This window comes from Leuciscus leuciscus (assembly GCF_965113295.1).
Source record: "Leuciscus leuciscus genome assembly, chromosome: 24".
Lineage (NCBI taxonomy): Eukaryota > Metazoa > Chordata > Actinopteri > Cypriniformes > Leuciscidae > Leuciscus > Leuciscus leuciscus.
In genome coordinates this window covers 13,600,948-13,621,071 of record NC_138723.1, presented here as the reverse complement: position 1 = coordinate 13,621,071, position 20,124 = coordinate 13,600,948, and the positions used below count along the sequence as shown (strand labels likewise).

Here is a 20,124-nt window from a genome sequence, read left to right as displayed (position 1 = left end):
ACAAAACGTGCACATACTAGTACAAACCAATGATGTTTATTTTGCAGTCACAATGCTTACACTATATGTAGCAGACATCCAAACAAACAATCAAACAGTTCAACCTTATCACTCAATGGACCCAACACACAGTCGCCAAAAACACATTCACATCAGGGAACCAAAAAAAAAAAGTTAACATCCATGAGTGTTGGACATGGTTAAGAGATGAGCTAGTTCTTCACAAACAGTTAGCAGCAACATCTGTTGAGTAGCACAAGTTGCTAATATACTCCATTCACCTCTGTTTAAATCTACCATATTCCGATGCGTTTTCTGTGATTAAAAATAAATCTGGAATCCAGGGGGAGAAAAAAACAAAACAACGGGGTTAAAGCTAGAGAAACTGTCGAGAGTGATCCTGTCGCAATGACTTGAGTACCAGGGTCTTTTTTTTGTTGTTGGAAGGACACGGCTACATTATATAGGCTTCACTACCGAAGAACGCCAGATCAACAATAAAGCCACGAGAGACTGGAAGTCTGTGAGATTAAAAAGCAAGGAAAACAGTTTGACGAAAGCTCAGAGAGCAACTTCACCACAACCAAGTCACTTTATCTAATCAAATCCACAGACGACATGATCAAACCCTTCAGAGACAAAAGGGAAAAGGTTACACGTGCGTTCTCCTTTAACGGAGGTCTCGGAAATAATCATACACTAAAATGGGTGATTTTGGGACCGTTTCCAGGTCAGAGGTGAGCAGAACTAAACATCCTCAGCAATGGAGGTGGTGGGGATGTCACGATGACCTTAAGGGGGAAGGTTGATGCTAGACGGACTTCATTATGCCCAAGATTTTAGGGAAACTGTATCCCTCCTGAAAAAGCTAACGCGAGGGGTTGTGTATTTACAAATCTCCTGTTTTTGTTCTATAGAGTCAATTTGAGGCGGGGGGGGGGGGGGGGGGGAATAAATGTACAACTTGTGACCCTATATGACTTTTCATCCCGCCCCCTCTGCGGACAGGTGTCAATCCCAGCACTCATGCCACAATCCCACATGGTCACCCGGATATAAACAATTCTCTCCATACAGACAAATCCGCACTAACTTACTAGACTGTAAAAAGTTTTCAATCACACTCATTATTTGTCTTAAATTGTAATAATTATAAACATTGTTGAAAATGTTATGAAAAAAAATGTACACTTTTTTTTTTCCTTATGTGTTTCTATACAAGGCAGGCAAAAGCAGAGCACTATGTATACCAGCTCATCCTAACCCTTCCTCCCACAGACATGCTCTCAAACACACACACACACACACACTCACACGCAGACGCCCACTTCCCATCATCCCTTGGAGCGGTTTGGGTGTGCCATCCACTCTAGAGTCCACACTGGTGCCATCCCACACCCCAAACCCATTCCCAACCATTCCCCAGCCGTACCCTCTTCACTCTCTTTGGACTTTGAGCCCCAAATGACAAGAGAATGGTCAAGGAGAAGGACCTCTTGAAACTGGCTTTAAAATATGTATATATTTATATGTGTGTATATATATATATATTTATATATATATAAAAAAGGGTGGGGGAGGAGATGTGAGGGGAGGAGGTAATGGTTTTTTTTAGGGACTGGGGAGCGGGAGGTGCAGGCTTGCGCAGTGGTGGTCCCCCGGCAGCCGGGCCAGGGGCGGGTGGGAGTACGGGACGGGGCCGGGCCACATGGCCTGGTGCTCTATGGAATGTCAGCTCATCATATCGTTGCTGTTTACCCCGTATGTGGAATTCTTCATGGAGTCATTGACTTCTCTTCTAAATACTGAAAGATTCTGTGTAAACCTGCAAAACAAAGAAAAATTGTTGAGTATATATGCATGCATGTATGAGTATATAAACTTAAATGACATCTGAAAAGAAAGTGCTAGTGTCAGCTGTCTTTTAACTTTGCAAAATCAATATAAATGAAAAATTATTTTAATACTCTCAAAACTTTAGGGATATACGATATAGTAAAAGTGAAGTAATAGATGAGGAGAAGGCTTAGTCGACCAAATTTTTATTGGTTGGTTACAAAAAATCCAGTTGAAGTCACGCAGTCCATGACAGATCGTTAACATGGCTGGTCCATGTGGTAATTACAGTGTGTCAGGCAGGAAATCCAAACTTTCGTCTATCATTCTTCCACTTTAAACAAAGCTTATCATTTGAAACTTGCAATTAGCAATTGCAATTAGCAGCTTAACTTCAGCCATCTAGCATGGCCGCTCTCTCTAACATTAATCTAGATAAATATGCGCTATTATTAGGCGAATATCCAAGTGTTTGTATGAAAGCTAAATTAGAATAGAACAGAGCTTCCTGTATGACGATTAACTTAGTGTGCATTTTTCTCAAATTCCATCCACTATACTGCAGATAATGAGTCAGCGTCGTAAACTTCCTCTTTGCAGACGACACTGACTCAGAAAGCACTAGTTTATTAAAATTACATGTGTGCGCGCATGAGTGCTTAATTAATTTTTTAAAGGTTTAGTTTTATTTTATGCTTTAGTATTTCTCTGTAAACTTAAATGCAAAGCAGGATGAGAATCATATGAAATCAAATGACCTGTCTCTGTTTTTGGTGAGCAAGTTTCGCTCTATGCCCTCCATGAGATTTTCGAAGCATAAGTGCATGGCTTGCTGCTTTTCTGGTGGTTGGCTGTTCACAATGCTGTTCCTCAGATCTGCAAAATACTACAAACACAATGCACTGATCACAAATAGTGTTGTAGTGCTAATTAAAAAGAATTATAAATTATAAATACAACATTTCAGAATCGATTCAGAATCGTTGAAGAGAGAATCATGAAGTATCAGAGAATAGATTTTTCCGACACCTCTAACACACACACACACACACCTTCTCATTGAGCAGAATCAAGCCAAGCAGTGGCCGTGACATTGACCACTGATTCCTACAATCTTCAAAAATTATGATATTCAACACTGTCGACAGCATCTGGATAAGAAGATTGTGAGAACTGTCAAATATCTCCAATACACTTCTAAACGTCAAAGTAAATAGACACATGAGGAAAATGTATTTAATAATAAACAAACGGTGAATATTTCATTGCAAATTATGTTTCAACAAATCAAAAGACTAAATTCTTGAACACCAAATAATTTAATTTATGATGTAAAACTGTATTTTTTATGTGTTCTGTATCTTCAGATGGCTACAGATGCAGCCTCACCTGCTGGATCATCTCAGGGTGCTGCTGCATTATGTGAAGGAAGCGGTCGCTCTCCTGGGCCATGGGCGCCGCTCTTTTCTTCGTGCTGCGTGACAGCTGCTTGAATAGATAAGTAACTATGTGATCCAAGCTTGAGCAGCAACCAGTGCATACCATTGTGTCTGTGAAGGGAAAAACAGAAACGAAGATCAGGCTCATAGGTTCACAAACACCAAAGGGGTCCATGATGGGGAAAAAAATAAAAAATAAATCCTATGTTTGAAGAGAAGGTCCTTACCAAGTGCAGTAAGACCTTCTGATATTGAGGACAGGATGTACATGACCACGTGAGGCTCCAGGCTGGCGATGAAGTTCATATGGTCTTGGGTTAGCACCTCCAGAAGAGAGTAGTAAGACTGACTAAGCTTTGGATAGTCCTGCAGAAAAAACAACCAACCAAAATCAACCAATCTGAATGCTGAAGGACACAATCCTGATACCTGACGGCTCTTACCAGCAGGTCACTGTGAGGGATGGACAAGAGCAGCTTAATAAAGGTCTGCAGGGCGTTGTCCAGGGCATCATCGCCGTACAGACGGAAGACGCCAAAGTTGACATAGTTGCCGCTTAATACAGCTTTCAGCATGGAGAAACAAATGGAGATTCCCTTCAGTTTCAGTGCATAAACCTGATCTTTTGGCACCTCGCCCAGTGTCAGGATCCGATTCCCTTAAAAAAAAAAAAAAAAAGATGAGTGAACAAATGATTATTTAACTTAAGTCAAAGTGCTTACAATCTAATACTACTACTACCCCAAACCAGAGGAATAGCTCATTTAAAATATGAAAACTGAGTCATTATTATACCATATGTTGTAATCATCTTGCTTGTCTCCCTGAACAGCAGGATTCCATTTGGTGATGACACGTCAAACTGTAATCTCTGTGACCTTCATGTAAAAAAACACACTAAGTCAGAGAACATGCATAACCTTCAAACACAGGTCTCAAGGACATGTGCAAAATGCAACATATGCATAACCAGGGCCTAAAATGAATACTCGCCAAGTGCCAAATGTGAGTAGAAATCTGTGTTGGCGAGTATATGAAACCGTAATCAATCGCTAGTTGGCTGATAACATTTTTATGAATCCTAACAATGAAATGAAGTGAGAACATGAACAACGCACGTTAAATATTCAAGCGCAAGAAGATGCGAAATAGAGTTCAATTCGTTACTCGCTGTGTGGGAAGATTTCTGTGCGCAAACATTTGAAGCACGCGGCTAGAAATCCGTGTCTCAGACAGCACGTGAAAACTGAATTGAACTCTTTCATGTCTTCTTGCACTTGAAAATGCACCCGTTGTTAAGATCCTTGTAAACATAGTCAGTTCTGTTTTAAATGAACATAAACAGTTGAGAAATAAAACACGTGTATCAGTATATTGGATCTGTGCATTAGCTCTTATAGTGAAAGTAGCATTAAGCCAGGGACACACCAAGCCTATGATCGGCCGTCAGACAATGTCAAGCCGTTTTTGAGCGTAGGCCAACTTGTTTTTTTCCGGTGTGTTCTGCACCATTGGCTCTAGTCAGACAGCGTCTGTTTTTTGGGGGGGCCGATTCAGCATGTAGAATCGGCGTCGGGCTGTCAGTGAGAGAACTATAGAAGGCTGTTCTAATTTGACGCCATCTTACCCGAGTGATCCTGGGCGAATATTTTCATAATAACATGAGCCAAGGGGAATAGAGAAAGTAATCAGCATGACTGATATTCGAAACAGTAAGCATGCGCTGCTTTGTTTACGGTTTGTGTATCTGCAGCGTCGGTTTTCCTTTTTGAATGACGAATATATCTGCAGAAATAGACAGTTGTCTCATTTACACGCAGGTGCAGAACGTGCGTGCTAGCTGACAATCGGCAATGGTCCTTTATGCTTAATGGCAATGGTTCAAGCACAGCTTTTTTGCCCAGACTCAAGCGACGCGACAACACAGACCGCTTTCATCAGCGCTAGTTCTTTGGCGTCGGTTTGGTGTGTCTCTACCTTTATATACCTTCAGCTGTCTGTCCTTAATGTTAATCAAACAACAAAAGACAGAAAAATCACTCACTGCTCTTGACTGAATAACTTTTGAAACTTTAATAAGGAATGGATTAATCTGTTTAATTTATACAATGAAGATTTTGCAATGTTATTTTACATTTGATTACTTATTTAATTTCTGTACCTGGAAACTGTGAATTTTCACTGTTATCTAAATTTTTGGTGTCATAACGGTCTGCTTCTGCAAAAATAGTTTCCTGCCTGGTAAATTTTCTTAAGTCACTGGCATGTGGCAAAAAGGTAGTTTAGGCCCTGTGCGTACCTGTTGTGGACAAGTTCAGCCATGAGTTTGAGGACCGGTGTGGTGCAGGCAGGTACATGGTACCAGAGCTCTATTGCCCTCTGTAAGATGGGCATATAAGTGGGGTAACTATGATCTGTTAAGGAACATTAAAATTGACATTCAATCTGAAATGCGCAGTTTTAATTAAAATAGTTTAAAATGAAAATGAATGAAAAAGAAAAAAAGAAACAAATAAAACCAAAAATAAAGAAGCACACAAAATAAAGAAATACACAAATAATTACACATAAAAAAAAAAAAATTATAAAAAAAAATGTTAAAAGGATACATCCAATCAAAGAGCATCATAAAGCTGGTCTTGGCATTGAAGGCAAAGGCAATTCCCCTTAGATCTCTCACCAGTCCTACTAAAGTTCTCTGAAAGAAAGAAAAAAGCAAAAAATGTGATCATCTATTATACGTAAAAACACTGAGGTACAGATGTATTATAAAGGTCAGCAACAATAAAGAATGGCATCTCACTTTTGCTTCTTGTTCATTGAAGGTGTTGGTGCTGAACATCTGAGCTACGGCTTCAAACGCAGCAGTGAGAGGAAGCATGAACTGTTCAAACTGGTCCTCATCCTCACCTGTCAAAGACAGAACATCATAAAAGATGTTCTTTGACATGACACTTATGTTCTATTTCACACATATCTGATGATTTAAGGCCAGCCCACTGTGAATTTGAAATATGAACTATAATAGGTACACCCTTACCCAAATCTACCATAAGAAGTCTTCCCAGAGCTGTGTAGAAAGTGGTCCGACACCTCATATCACTAAGGTTGGCCTGATTGTTCACACCCAGGAAAGAAAAGTGCTCACTCTGTCAAATGGAAGAAAAACAAGTCATTGTCAGCTTGTCACGGAAGAAACGATTTTAGGAATGAATTAAAAAAGGAGTACAATTGTTTTTAAAAGAAATTATTAAAAAAAATTATATTATGATTTTATTATTTATATTACAGGGTCAAATAAGGCTGAAGTTCAGTTAAGAAAAAAGCTCAGGTTGTTCACTTACTGTGTGGTTGTTTAGCATGAACTGGACAGCGCTGAGTTTCACTAGTTTTCTAACACTGCTGTATGTGACAAATAAGGTTAAGGAAACACACAAGAAAATATTTACTGTCAAAAACATCACAGACGGTTCTATACATTTACATTTAATTTTAAACAGTGTCAGCGTTGTTACTGAGGTTGATGGACTTTAATTTAAAGCAACATGTGTGTAAGGATATCCAATAGAGAGATCATTGAGGAGCTGTAGTGTCTTAGATGTGATTGGTTCACACTGTCCCCAGTACTTCAAGTTGGTGATTCTGCATTAAAACAAAACTCTTCGTTAAAAATGTTTTTCAATTATAATTCTTAAAGTAAGGTTTCCTATTAATTATACCCATCATTAGTTGACATATACTCACATTTTACCAATGAAAACACTGAGTACCATGGTCTCATCATTCAGGCCAAGAACCTCTGATAGTCTCCGATACAACTAAGGATAAAACAAAAGTAGTATTAATTCATGTCATCTTGAATTCATCTTGAACAGGTGTTTTGCACTGTAGCTCTTACTAATATATCCTGCATTTTAAATGGAATGATGTAATAACTCAGTGTTTCCCATACATTTATCTGTGGCAGCCCGCCACAATATCAGCATTGACCGCCACAAATAGATTTCAGTGCTTCCCATTCATTAACTAGACTGTGGCGGACCGAAAATATATTTAAACTTCTTGTAATAACATATAATGTCGTGTTTTGCGCCATTGCTGTCAAACAAGCTAAAATTTAAAGCGTGCCCACGGACCCCCATAGAGGGACAGAGGTCCACCCACCAGTTTCACAAAATCCTGTGGGAAACACTGATTAACCAATCAGCATCCAAGATTGGAACCATCCATTTTATTACGCATTTAGTATGTTAAACTACTGAAAAAACAGGCTGGGGAATAAAGCCACGAGAAGCAAGCAACTGTGATAATTCACAGGGTGAGAATAGGGGGATAAAGCGGTTAAATTTCATTTACAAATTAAAAACTTAATGTAACATTTAATGGCAAATACAGTATACATATTTTTCTAAAATTAAACTGCTAAAAATAAATTCTTGGAAGGAAAATAATCATTGTAGTACGAGTCCTGATTATGGCCCAGTCACGAATGGCACCCTTCCCTGAGTCTACACTGTGCTGCATTTGCTGTTGGGTAATTTCCTGTAGCTCAAACTGTAGAGCATTGGTACTTGCAACGCCAATGTCATGGGTTCGATTCCCTGATAAGAATGTAAATGTGTACCTTGAAATGCAATGTAAGTCGCTTTGGATAAAAGTGTATAAATGTAAATGTAATTGTACACTATAAAGTCTGCATCTCTACAATCCAAATTAAGTGTGCCATTTGGGACACTATACACAAATTCGCCATTAAAGTCAATACATCAAGATCAAATAATACTTCATAATGATTTTTGCACTGTTTTGCAGTTATGAGGAGCACTTTTAAGGTGTTTAATTCCAAGGTTAAGGACAACAGGCTAAAGCAGAACTAAACACATTTTTATGACCAATTCACACTGCACCGACACACGCCGACCAATGCTGATAACCACCAGATTACAGTACGTCACTTCTCAAACATTTCTCGACACGACAAGCAACGACTAAACATGTTCACTCGGCGAAAACAAGCTTCGACAGATGCCAGCAGACACCGACAGGATCCCACATTGATTCGACAAAACTCAATGAAGTGTCTGTTGCCGTCTGTCGGTGCAAAGTGAATTGGCCTTTAAAGGAACAGCTAGTCTCTCTATGTGCACTTATCTTCCAAACTGTGAACAGAGAATCGGAGCAACAAGAGAGAAAACTTCAGCTTTCTGGTTAGTTGAGACAGGACACTTTCATCTCCAACAAAAAAACTATTTGTTTTCAAAACTACAGGTCAAGTTAGAAAGCCAGACTAAAAGATTGAAACCACAACTAAGCATGCAAAAAAGCTGAATCGACGGCCTCTTTTCAAAGCCCAGACACAACACCATTGCAAAATTCAACCATTCTGAGAGTTCAAAGACAAAACCCTGTGGAAGTTACGACAGATTATAAACCAGTTCTAACTAGCTGAATGTTTTATTTTAATTTTTTATAGCTTTGATGTCTAAACAAACCACAGCTTGAAGTTTGTGCTCATGCAAACAGACAAACTACAACTATAAAATAACTGCAATTACCTTTGATGATTTTTGCACCTGGTCACCAATGTAGATTTTCCGAAACTGTTCGAAGAAACTTAGCATGGCTAACTCGAGCTTCTCATTTCCAGCTTGAGCCAGCCGCAAGTCTGTGAGGTTCATTAACTGCAAAACTCTGAAAATGACAAAAGATGAAGTTTATATTTCAAGCAATAAACCAAAAAACTAGTCATCTCCAAATGATTAATTAAAATGTAATTCTTTACCACTTTGTCAGAATAAATTTAAGCACAAAATCCATAAATCAACTGTTTTTAACAGAAGTGAAATTAGGAAGCACATCATTATAAAAATAAGATTTAGTTTTTTAGATTGGCTAAAGATAACTAGAAATTGGGTATAGTGGATTTTTTAGTTTCTGCATGGTTTGTATAGGACTGGATAAGGAGAATAAATGTTGCAATTAACTTATTTTATTTCATTAGTTTTTTAGTGAAGGGAAAGGCCTGTTAGTGTTTAATTCTGTTGTTTGACATTTAAAAGAGTTTCTGTTATGTTGAAGTATTTGTGGTTACCATTGTGCTGAAGAAGAGACTATGAAGGAAAACACTACATTGACTCTATAAGCAATGACTGAGCTAATGCCAGTGACGAGTTATATCTTACTAGTTCATTAAATATTCATGCTATATACGTTACATTTAGCATGTGCAATGATAGCTGTGGATTTGAACTAGAGATGCACTGAAATGAAAATTCTGGGCCAAAACTAAAACTTTTGGATGCTCTAGGCCAAAAACCGAAAATGCTTTTTAAAAAATATTTATTTCTTATATTAAATTAGCTTTGTAAACTAAAAAAACAGCCTATTTAGTGATGGCACAACTAAAAACAGGGGAAGAATTCGGCCCCAGCTCTCTTGCCTCTGTACTCTTGTATGTGGTGTGGTTTAATTAACACCATAGTTAATATACAAATCTGAACAGCTTTTTTAATAAAATATGTAAATATTGTTTGACTTCATTTATTTTCCTTGACAAAAGGTTGTCAGAAACGGAAAGCTGTGCAGCACTTTGTGTCCAGCGGTATTTCTGCTTGTCGACGTCGACTCGACTTTCATCACATAAATGTTGACTTTAAAAAAAATCTGAAGACGTTGAACCCCAACTTTCAAAGAATAATTTTAGAACAATCAAATTGCATGTGAAACTTTAATGCCGAACATTAGGGTGTGAACAGCCTTAAAGTAACACCAAAGAACTTTTCCTCTTCGGTCCCCCTACAGGTTGGAAGCGGAATTGTCCATTACCGCTGTCATAAATCATTTAGCCTACCGCAGCCTACTGTCGCACACACGCTCGCTGTTTATCCAGCACCGGATTTGGAATGAACGATGTCCACAGACAAGGTAGAGTATGTTGCATGATTTTATGAAAGTATGATGTATTGCGACATCAGAAACGAAGAAAAACAAAATAGTGACTATTGTAACGCTTGCCGTAAAGCAAGTCAAATTTGTAGTTTCTTATGTCTCATTCGAACTACAGAAACGCTACCCAATCTGGCAAACTTGCATAGTGCGGTTATAGCAGATATAGGGCCGCAAAGCGAATGCAGAAGTGCCTTTCACCCTGTTACGACTTGATGAACCACTGAAACGATTTTGGAAACATTATTTTAAGGTATAAAAATTATCTTTAGTGTTGCTTTAACAGCCTTCGATGCCGATTCCTCACCGACACACAAGCTCCCCATCCATGGCATCTTGCTCATCCGTGCTGGCGAAGGATACTCTTCCTCCAATGACTGCACCAATGATGTACACCAGCCACGTCAAACGACCTGGACAACATTCATAACGTAAGAGTTGTATCATAACGTATGTTTGTGCATCAAGAAATGTGAGGTGTTTCAAGCTCACCCTCCTGCACTGCTATGTCCATTGTGCTGGAGTTGGTGGACTGCAGGAGCTCCTGGTATGACTGGGCCGACTGATCGAAGAGCTGGACCAGCAGGGCACAGGTCTTCTCATACTCGCACCGCCCGATAGTTGACAGCTGGTCCAGCTGCTGTTGCACCAAGCCGGCATCATCCAAGGGATCTTCAAGACCATCCCTGTATAGAATGGATATTGTATATAGAAACTAAGGTTGACTGCAGTATACCAGTATTGGTATAGCCTTGCCAAGCACCTGTTGCTTGACCATCCTGACTTTGTACAAAATCGACAGGTGAGTACATCATTCAAACGATCTAATTTAGACATGGATTTTCTTTTAACACTGATCAACGCGTTGATCACGCTAGAACCAATGATGTTTAGATCTCACAATATTTGCACTTGAGTTTAGGTCGGTCTTGAGCAATATTTGCACTTGAGTAACAGTAGTATTCAGGTGCAGAAATACTACACTGTAAAATAACACTGGATAGTCTTCACTGTATAAATTAAACAGATAAATCCTTACAATTAAAGTTATTTAGTCAAGTGATTTAGTGACAGATAGCAGCAGGTGTATAAGGCTGCTGTCACAGATCCGATATACTGTTACACATGTTTTCTTTCTCAACTGTTTACATTCGTTTAAGACATAACTGACTGCGTTTATGTGAGTACTAACCAAGACGGACATTTTGACAATTTTGTGTGTATTTGACCACAATAAGCTGTGAAAAAGAAATCTCTTTGGAACGCGCAAGCTCTTTGAGAGGCGGCTTTATGTGTGCATGCTGTGGGTATGAGTGCAAAGAAAAACATCTCTCAAAGAGTGCATGAGTACTACTGAATGATTAAATAAAAAAAATTAAAAATTAAAACGCTTGCATGATTAAATTGACAAGGCTTAAAAAGACGTGGGCAAGTGATATTTCCGTCAGCCGTCCCGAGAGCGATTTAAGCGTCCCAGCTCGCTTATAGTGGAGACGCGATGTGATTTGAAGCCAGAAGCAATCTGCTCAATTTGAGAGATAGAGAGAGGGGAGATGCGGTACTGATGATTCTCTCACACTGCTTGTGAAATTACTTCTCACAAAAAGTTTCCAAATTGCCGATTTGATGTGATAATCAGTGTTGATTAATTTACTAATAAATGTTCGTGGTAATTTCCCACATTATCAATGCGAAAACCTGCAGGAATGAGTAAAATTATGCTCAATACCTGAGCTGAAATTCAGACCCCGTATGGTATCGATTTAATATTGATACTAAACTACAGTATTAGATTGTGGTACCACACCGAAGCCAAAATTGTGGTATCTAGCCAACCCTAATAGAAACATTACATTTGACATTCACATTCATCTGACCTAACCGTGACTTCAGATAGCGCTCACTCTACCTCAGAATGATGTGCACAGACTCCAAGCGAGACGTGATGTAGGCCTTGGTCACTTCAGGGGTGTAGGTCTCTAGCATGTGGGGCTCCGTGGCCTTCACATAAGGGACAGATGCCGCCAAACGCTGCCACAGGCTCAGCAGATAGTGCACGCTGTTGGGGGCAAACTCCCAGTGCTGGGACACATCAAATTATTATCAGTCTTTGAAAAGCCAATTTTCACATTTTCAAAACTTCTTTAACAATCACAAATCAGATGTGTCTTTAGCATTCCAAGTCTTTCACTCACCTGCAGACTAGTTACTGTGAAGTTAGCAATCAGTCTTATGACCTCAGGGTAGTTCTCTACTTTAACCAGCTCTCCCAGTTGATAGTTACTCTTGAGTCGAGCCAGTAGTCGGCAGAACTCATGGTAGTTGTTTGGGTCCGACAAACTCTACAAAACAAAAAAAAACGAATATTGCCACATCACCCAATCAACATTATACCAATTGCTATGTATAGATTTCACAATTCATACACAAACAATCTCTCTCTCTTTTTCACTAATTCATTCAAATAAATGCAATCTTACCACAATGCTTTATTTCTGTGTCTGATTTAAAGTGGGCAGAAAGCTAGATATAAATGACCCATAATCAAAATAACTAATGGAAATGAACTTATTCTTACCCATACAGTCAGCTTTAACTTGTAAATGCTGGAAAATGACCAATATAGCTAATCCCTATATGAAGACACATTCTACCAAGGTGGGCATACTGGGCACCATCCGATCTGACCCTTCCCCCAACCACCGTTGGGCAGCGAATGCAAATTCAAATGTGAAAGTGAAAGCGAGTGTGCATTCAAATACCATTTCGACCGAACGAAGAAAAAAAAATTGTATAAAAAAATAAATAAATTGCAGAAGTCTGAAATAATCATGTCTAATTGCAATGACGATTATTCTACATATCTAATACTATAATGTATTTATAAAAGACACTTGAACAAATATAAAGATGGACAGCATACTTGAGGGTTCTCCAATATTCTCTTCACACCATCTACTAAATGGGAGAGGAACTTTGCTCTCTCTGCGTTGTTGAAGAGAGACCTCCGGACAGATGCTATTTGGACTAGACAAGACAAAACCTAAAAGACAAACAAACAGTTCACATCATTAGAGGAAGAGTCTAACAGTATCTATGAGGCAAAGGCTTGTTTATCTTTATATGCATATCATGCTGTTTATCTGACACTCACCAAGGGAGACAGCGAGGGAGGGATGGAATGATACAAATCAAAAAACAGCTGCAAGGTTGAGGAATCCAAAAAGGCTGCAGATGAGAGAAAAAGGCCAAAAGTATGCATGAATTAAACATGAATGCCTCATTTTATACTAAATATGTGCGCACAACTACTCAAAAGTTTGGGTACGGTCACATTTTCCCCCCATGTTTTTTCAGCTCACCAGAGCTGCATTTATTTGATCAAACATACAGTCAATTTTTTAATATTGTGACATTTTATTCGAATTTAAAATAACTGTCTTCTATTTTAATACGTATTAAAATGTAATTTATTCATGTGAAGCAGAGCTGAATTTTCAGCATAATTACTCCAGTCTTCAGTGTCACATGATCCTTCAGAAATCATTCTCATTGGCTGATTTGCTGCTCAAACATTTCTTATTATCATCAATGTTGAAAACTGTTGTGCTGCTTAATATTATTGTGGAAAGTTTTTTCTTTGATGAACAAAGTTCAAAAGAACAGTTTGTTTAAATAGAAATATTTTGTAGCATTATAAATATCTTTACTTTCACTTTTAATCAATTTGATGTCCTTGCTGAATAAAAGTACTCATGTCTTTGCCAACAATCTTACTGACCCCGAACTTTTGTACGGTAGCATACATGCAAAAATGTCAACCACGAATAATCATTTTGAAAAGTTGGTTAGCCAGCCATAACAAAATAATTTGCATACTGAAGACTTAAAAGGCACAGTAGACAAGAGAAGCAACAACAAGAAAACTCGACTTCATAAGCATATCTTAAGAAGGTTAAAAAAAACACAGACACTTTAAACAAGTACTGTTTGCACCACTTCATTGTTTGCCAAATAATGGAAGATCACCTGATCTCCAGCTGGTGGGGATCTGGACGGTGCACAGATCATCTGAGGACTCATCGGTGGATGTACCGATGAAATCAAAATTGAGGCAATTGTGGGCCAGTTTGAGTAGCTGCATGAGCAGCCCGTGCTGGCTCTCATCGTTTAGATTCAAGTTCTTCCCAGACGCCTGCAGACAGACAGAACAGAGCATTGAGTCCTTTACATAATGTTCAAGCACGCTGGCTTAGCAGTTGTGAAGGAGTATATACAGATACATGGTGCAGTCCATGAGTCATTAAGCATTAGCCTCACCTGCTTGAGGAGGTTACAGGAGAGGGTGAAGATGTCAAACAAAGAGGAATCTCGAAAAGATGAGGCAATCTTCCTGTGTTTTGTAAGTGGATGTGATGAGTCTGCCTGGGGGAACAAAAGAAGATTCAAGGAATCAGTAATTCATCTTTAATGTGGCATACAGTTATTGATCCTAAACAAACAGCAAAAAAATTCCAAGCACTAAGGAAAGACTAAATGCAGACATACTGCTGTGAGCGGAGAAACTTACTTGGTTAATCTCATTGGTTAACTGGGAAAGAATTGTGACTCCTATGATGCAGTGTTCAACACTATCCTGAAAGCATCATAAAATGTAGCATGTTAAAAATATTTTCAACCAAGCAAACCTTATAAACAACTAGTCAAATTGAACATTTGATGATAATTTTTCTAATTTGCCTATAACACGCAATGTAATCATCTATGCCATTACGCTGAGTATGAAAGAATGAGTGACAAGTGACAAACACTTCTCATGAGACAACTTAGCTTGAGTGATGCACTGGAATGAAAATCTTTGGCCGAAAATTAAACAAACTGGGGCATAAAGCAAAACCAAGATGTGATTTGCATTAGCATTTAATTTATGTAATTCACTGAGAGTGCAATACTAGGAAACAAATACCAACTACAATTGTTTTTGGATTTCCACCACAAAATGTTTCTATAGACTGTTGTGCAGTTACGTTTAAAGGTCCTCATTCATGAAAAAGGAGTATAGCTAATGTGAGTAATGTGTTAATTCCTTTTATATGGAAATTTAACATTTTAAAGCATTTAACTTGCATTCTAATTCAGCAGTTTACATAATATTTGTTTTAGGAATGATTTACGTACAAACCATTTGTTTTCATGATTCATGAATGAGGACAAAATAATGTCCTCGCAAAACTCAAGTTTTGAACAAGACCAAATCCAAAGAACATTTATATATTCACATGGATGTTGTTTTCTCACCATATCAATGTTTGTTATGCCTACCTGCAGGAATCTTGTCACATCGACTATAACATTCCTGAAGACGTAATCTTCCTTTTGGCAGTCGAACCAGCCAAGCTTGGTGATTCTGGCATAAAGCTGGATCAGGGCTTGTGTCACAAAGGCAGCAAGCTTTGGCCGGGTTGCCAGATAATTGAGTACATAATTTCCTGAGGAACCAATGTGACATTTATTTCACAATTTTGTCTCTTCAAGGTTTTTATAGGTCTGAATCTCAAATTGGTAGATGGTATAAACTCACGAATGTCAATGCGCTGCTCCAGGGGAAGTGGGTTGCTTGTACGAGACACCAACTTGGAGAGACACGTTGCAGCCAACAACTGCGAGTACGAGGACTGTGAAGTAAGCAAATACACTGTCAAGAAAGCAATTCGAGGAAACCTAGCCAAACACTTTTAAACGGTTGCTAAACCCAAACTAATGGAGGAAGAACTAAGGATTTTTGAGAACATTGCTGTCTGATCAGTTCAGCTCTTCACAGCTTCCAAAAAGTTTAATTCTTACACTTCCTCTTTCCAGCAACAACTGGCATTTACTCAGGCAGTCCGGACTGTTGGTGAACTCCACCAGAGCTTTCTCGGCCTGTAGACGTGTGGTGGTGTCTGTGGTCTCATATAGCTGCTTGCACAGGATCTCTAGCTGGGCTAGGCTCTGAAAAAGAGACGCACATGAGTTTAGTGGCAGCAAAAAAAAACATCCAGAGGATATTTGTGAGATGAACCAATAAAATTCCTGATATTTTTGCAGTCTTCCAAGACCTTACTAAGCACATGTCTAAACTATTTTTATAAACTCTACTTGCAGAAATGTGTTAGCATTGATAATCAAGCTAGATGATGGATGTGGTCAATCAATGACATTAACCACATCTACTATTTTCATCAAAAAATACATTAAAACGCATACAGACAACGACTTGAATACAAGCATGTTTTTAATTTCTGCATTCAAATCTATTTTGATCATTTTGGGGGGAAATAAAGTATTAAAAAAAAGTCAGGGTCAAGTGCCCTGATCTTATTTTTATATATATATATATATATATACACACACACACACACACACACACACACACACACACACACACACACACACACACACACATATATATATATATATATATATATATATATATATATAAAAATAAAGAAAACTCAGTAGCTGAGCAACAATTTTGACAAAAGCACTTGAACAAATTTTTTGCCCCCGCAAAATCATCAGTCATGTGGTGCCGAATCTTATATCTGTGCATCAGGGTCAATAAAGTTAGTTCAGGTTGTAAAATGTCATGTGGTGTGACGCCACAAAAATGTATATTTATGAATTAACAATACAACAATTTATTATTTGTAAACAAATATTATTTGTAATAATAATACATTAACCTTAAAAAAAAAAAAAGACCAAGAAACACACTCAGGTGTATTCAAGATTTAAGGAAAATGTGGTTAATTTTTACTTGGTTACACCACGTGGCATTTTTAGAGTCATTAAATAACTCCACAGCACATCTCAACAAAAGACTTCAACAATTTGAAGTATTGTCAAATGCTAAAGATGCCAAGTCTTACAATCCTAAACCAGAGGCCAGGGAGCTTCAGGATCTTACTGTACAATCACAACCACAAACAGCGGGTTTATAAAAAAAAATAGACACTTATGTTCCATTAAGAAAATTAATGCGCAAGTTATTGTTCTAGGTCACTAAGGGAGTATCTGGTTCGTGCATGCATGAAAGACTATGGTGATTGGAGAAAAAGTCAGTGATACACTTTGGTAATAATAGAGGAGAATGAACGAGCTAACTCGTGTTATGCAGCAACAAGCCTCTGACTCCAAACAGTCCTTTGTTCCCTTGTGGAGCATAACTAACTATACAAAATCAGCATCAGCAGAAAAACAGCAGCTGCAACAAATGCACAGTCTCAATGAAAACGTTAATGTTTATTATGTAAAAAAATTCTGAATCTGAACTAATAAACTCAGCAGCCTACAGAGTTATTTCAAAATTCTTCGCGCTCAATAGTTAAACAAGGTTAACTAGGCTAGTTTAATATTTGCGCAAATACATTTTAACAGTTTAAATATGCACACTTTCTTGTGCGTTTCACAACTTTAAGTTAGTATTTCATGGCATGTCCATGTACATTTATGCTTGATGCAACCTGGTGATAACCGAATCAAGGGACCCTAAAAGAACAGGGAGGACCCATAACGATACAAGAAAATGAATTTGCATCCTATAGATAAAAAAGAAGTTGAATTAGCAAGGAACTGCACAGACAAGATAAGACAACTCTAAGTTGAAAAACACAAAATTAAGACATCATGCACAACTTTTTGAGTTGTCAAACAAGAAAGGAGTTGAATGTTAAAAGCCAGAAATTCTGCTGAGTCATTAACTTACTGGCCTCACAACCTATACTTTGATAAATATGTCAACATACATATATTGAAGTATTGGTTGGTTGGTTTATGCATAAAATAAGTATGTTACACTACCAAGATGTGATCAGCAACACTCACGTGGCCTGTAAGACATAGGGCTGCTCTGATGGTAATTAATAATCTATTACTGCAAATGGAATGGCTTCTTTACCACCTACAGAGTAACAGGACGCGTGACAACAACACTGGAAAGCTCATGTTTACTGTTGCCTGTGCAAATGAGAGTCAGGTTAACAACTGCATCCCCCACTTCATTAAGTTTCATGGGAATAAGCAGTTATACAACACTGTGTTTAACCTCGTGACCTCCTTAACCTTTGCCCTCAAATATGACCTGTCTTGAGCAGCTTGTTTACAAGATGACATGACAAGCAGCGGCTGTGTCTGAAAACATGGTAACGTTACAGTGTTTAACGCACAAGTGAAGCCCGAAAAATGCTGTCTAGGTATTGAGATTTTTATGACAACCGTGTTGAGCCTGTCAAAAGTGAATGAGCAGTAGACAAAGAATTTCTTTCAATTCTGAGCAGCCTTTATTTGTCAATTACACCTGAAATTATTTTTGTTGGCTCATTAACCCCAGTTATCAAGAACAATGTCGTGATAGTCAATGAAATTGAATAATATCGTGTTTTTTTTCGTTTCAATGTAATTAAATTGATTATTTAAAACACACCTCGAAGCATTCATAAACCAAATACAGCATTAAATATAATGCATAATATAGTGAAAATAAAATTTAAAAAAGGGTATTTCTGGTTCACTACATTTACGTCATCCAATAATGGCAGACAGTTATTCCGCGTAACGTTAGTCATTTAACTCTTCTCAACCGCTACAGGTGAAGAAAATATACAGTTAAGTAATATATATATATAAATATATTTGGATTACTTTAAAAACCATTACATTTTTACAACCTACGAAGGACGCTAACGTGCATAGCGTATTTATAATTTTCAAGAAAAACACATTTCTGGTCGGGCTTTTGGTTTGACGAGGCGGCGCGCGGGAGAATCTCATGAGTTAGCATGCGAGCTACAGGCTAACAGCGCGAGAGCTCAGCAAACTGGACACATTTGCGTCTAGCAACAACAGAATGACAGATAACCGAATGCAAATACGCTTTTGGTCTTACAGAGACGCTTTTCTCTAGGAAAAAGTATCGCTGAGCGAGAGTTACTATCGCTTGTGAATACAAGGCCAGTGTGTGTATTGCATTGCAAGCGGTTGGATGAGGGATGATGCCTTGTTTACAATGTAAAACATCACTGTGGCTATAGAGTTACATGCAGTGTAGTATAATTGATCTCTCGGGATCTACCAATCTCTGCTGCTTAAAATAAAAGTCTTTGCATCTTGCTTCAAAACAACTTTCAGACAACTGGCAAAGTTGTGTGTTAGCCTGGACTACAGAGTTAAAATCAACATGATGACAGGCCACAAGTCAACACTTGATAATCGCATCCAATAAAGCATGCGAGTCAACCTCTCCCGCCGCGCGACGCATGCATTTAAAACAAACACGTACGCATCGCCGAAATAAGCACCGGGATCTATCGCTAGACTGCAGTGGATCACAATACATTAATTTAATAATAGCAAAACAAAATCATTGACTTACCTGCACATGATCCGCCATTTTGCTCCATTCATGCTCCTCTCACTCCCCCTGACAATGAGCATGCGCGCATCTGCCCACAATCACTGGAACATATACGCAATTGACGCAGGTAGCGATAAAGCCAGATGTGCGTTCGAGGCTTCGTGAATACCGTTACGGCAAACCTCCACCGCCGAAACTAACGCAGAAAATAGCCTTTGTTTACATGCTTCTTAAAGTGAAACTGCGAATTCAGATATTAGAGGTCACGTGGATTATGATTCTAATTATATCTAAGCGTGATTGACAGTGCTTATTTAAAGTTCATAGAGGCTTCTGCGGGCGTTGTTACGTTGAAGGACTTTCGTTACACCTGTTGTAAAGGTGCACATGGACTTTTGCTTATTACGAGATTTTACACATAAAACAATGTGCATCACTTTTGCTGTCATTAAAATTATGTGCACTGACATTAAATGAAGACTCCAGACATAATAGTCTTCTAGAAATTAT

At 38.3% G+C, this 20,124-nt stretch overlaps 1 protein-coding gene across 1 annotated transcript; it reads right to left on the bottom strand.

Annotated features, from left to right (window-relative positions):
• Positions 1 to 20: 20 nt before the first annotated feature.
• On the bottom strand, positions 21 to 19,805 carry xpo7 (exportin 7). The gene is made up of 28 exons (XM_082157736.1): positions 19,633 to 19,805; positions 16,065 to 16,211; positions 15,802 to 15,895; positions 15,543 to 15,709; positions 14,791 to 14,856; positions 14,541 to 14,645; positions 14,250 to 14,415; positions 13,375 to 13,448; positions 13,144 to 13,263; positions 12,416 to 12,562; positions 12,130 to 12,302; positions 10,713 to 10,906; positions 10,528 to 10,633; positions 8,831 to 8,966; positions 7,020 to 7,093; positions 6,837 to 6,917; positions 6,620 to 6,683; positions 6,316 to 6,424; positions 6,079 to 6,185; positions 5,885 to 5,973; positions 5,575 to 5,682; positions 4,071 to 4,153; positions 3,719 to 3,933; positions 3,503 to 3,641; positions 3,226 to 3,386; positions 2,889 to 2,987; positions 2,595 to 2,722; positions 21 to 1,825 (listed from the first exon to the last, which is right to left on the bottom strand). The coding sequence occupies exons 1-28, from the start codon at positions 19,648 to 19,650 to the stop codon at positions 1,732 to 1,734; spliced, it is 3,264 nt and encodes a 1,087-aa protein (XP_082013862.1). The 5' UTR covers positions 19,651 to 19,805; the 3' UTR covers positions 21 to 1,731.
• Between the last annotated feature and the right edge of the window lie 319 nt (positions 19,806 to 20,124).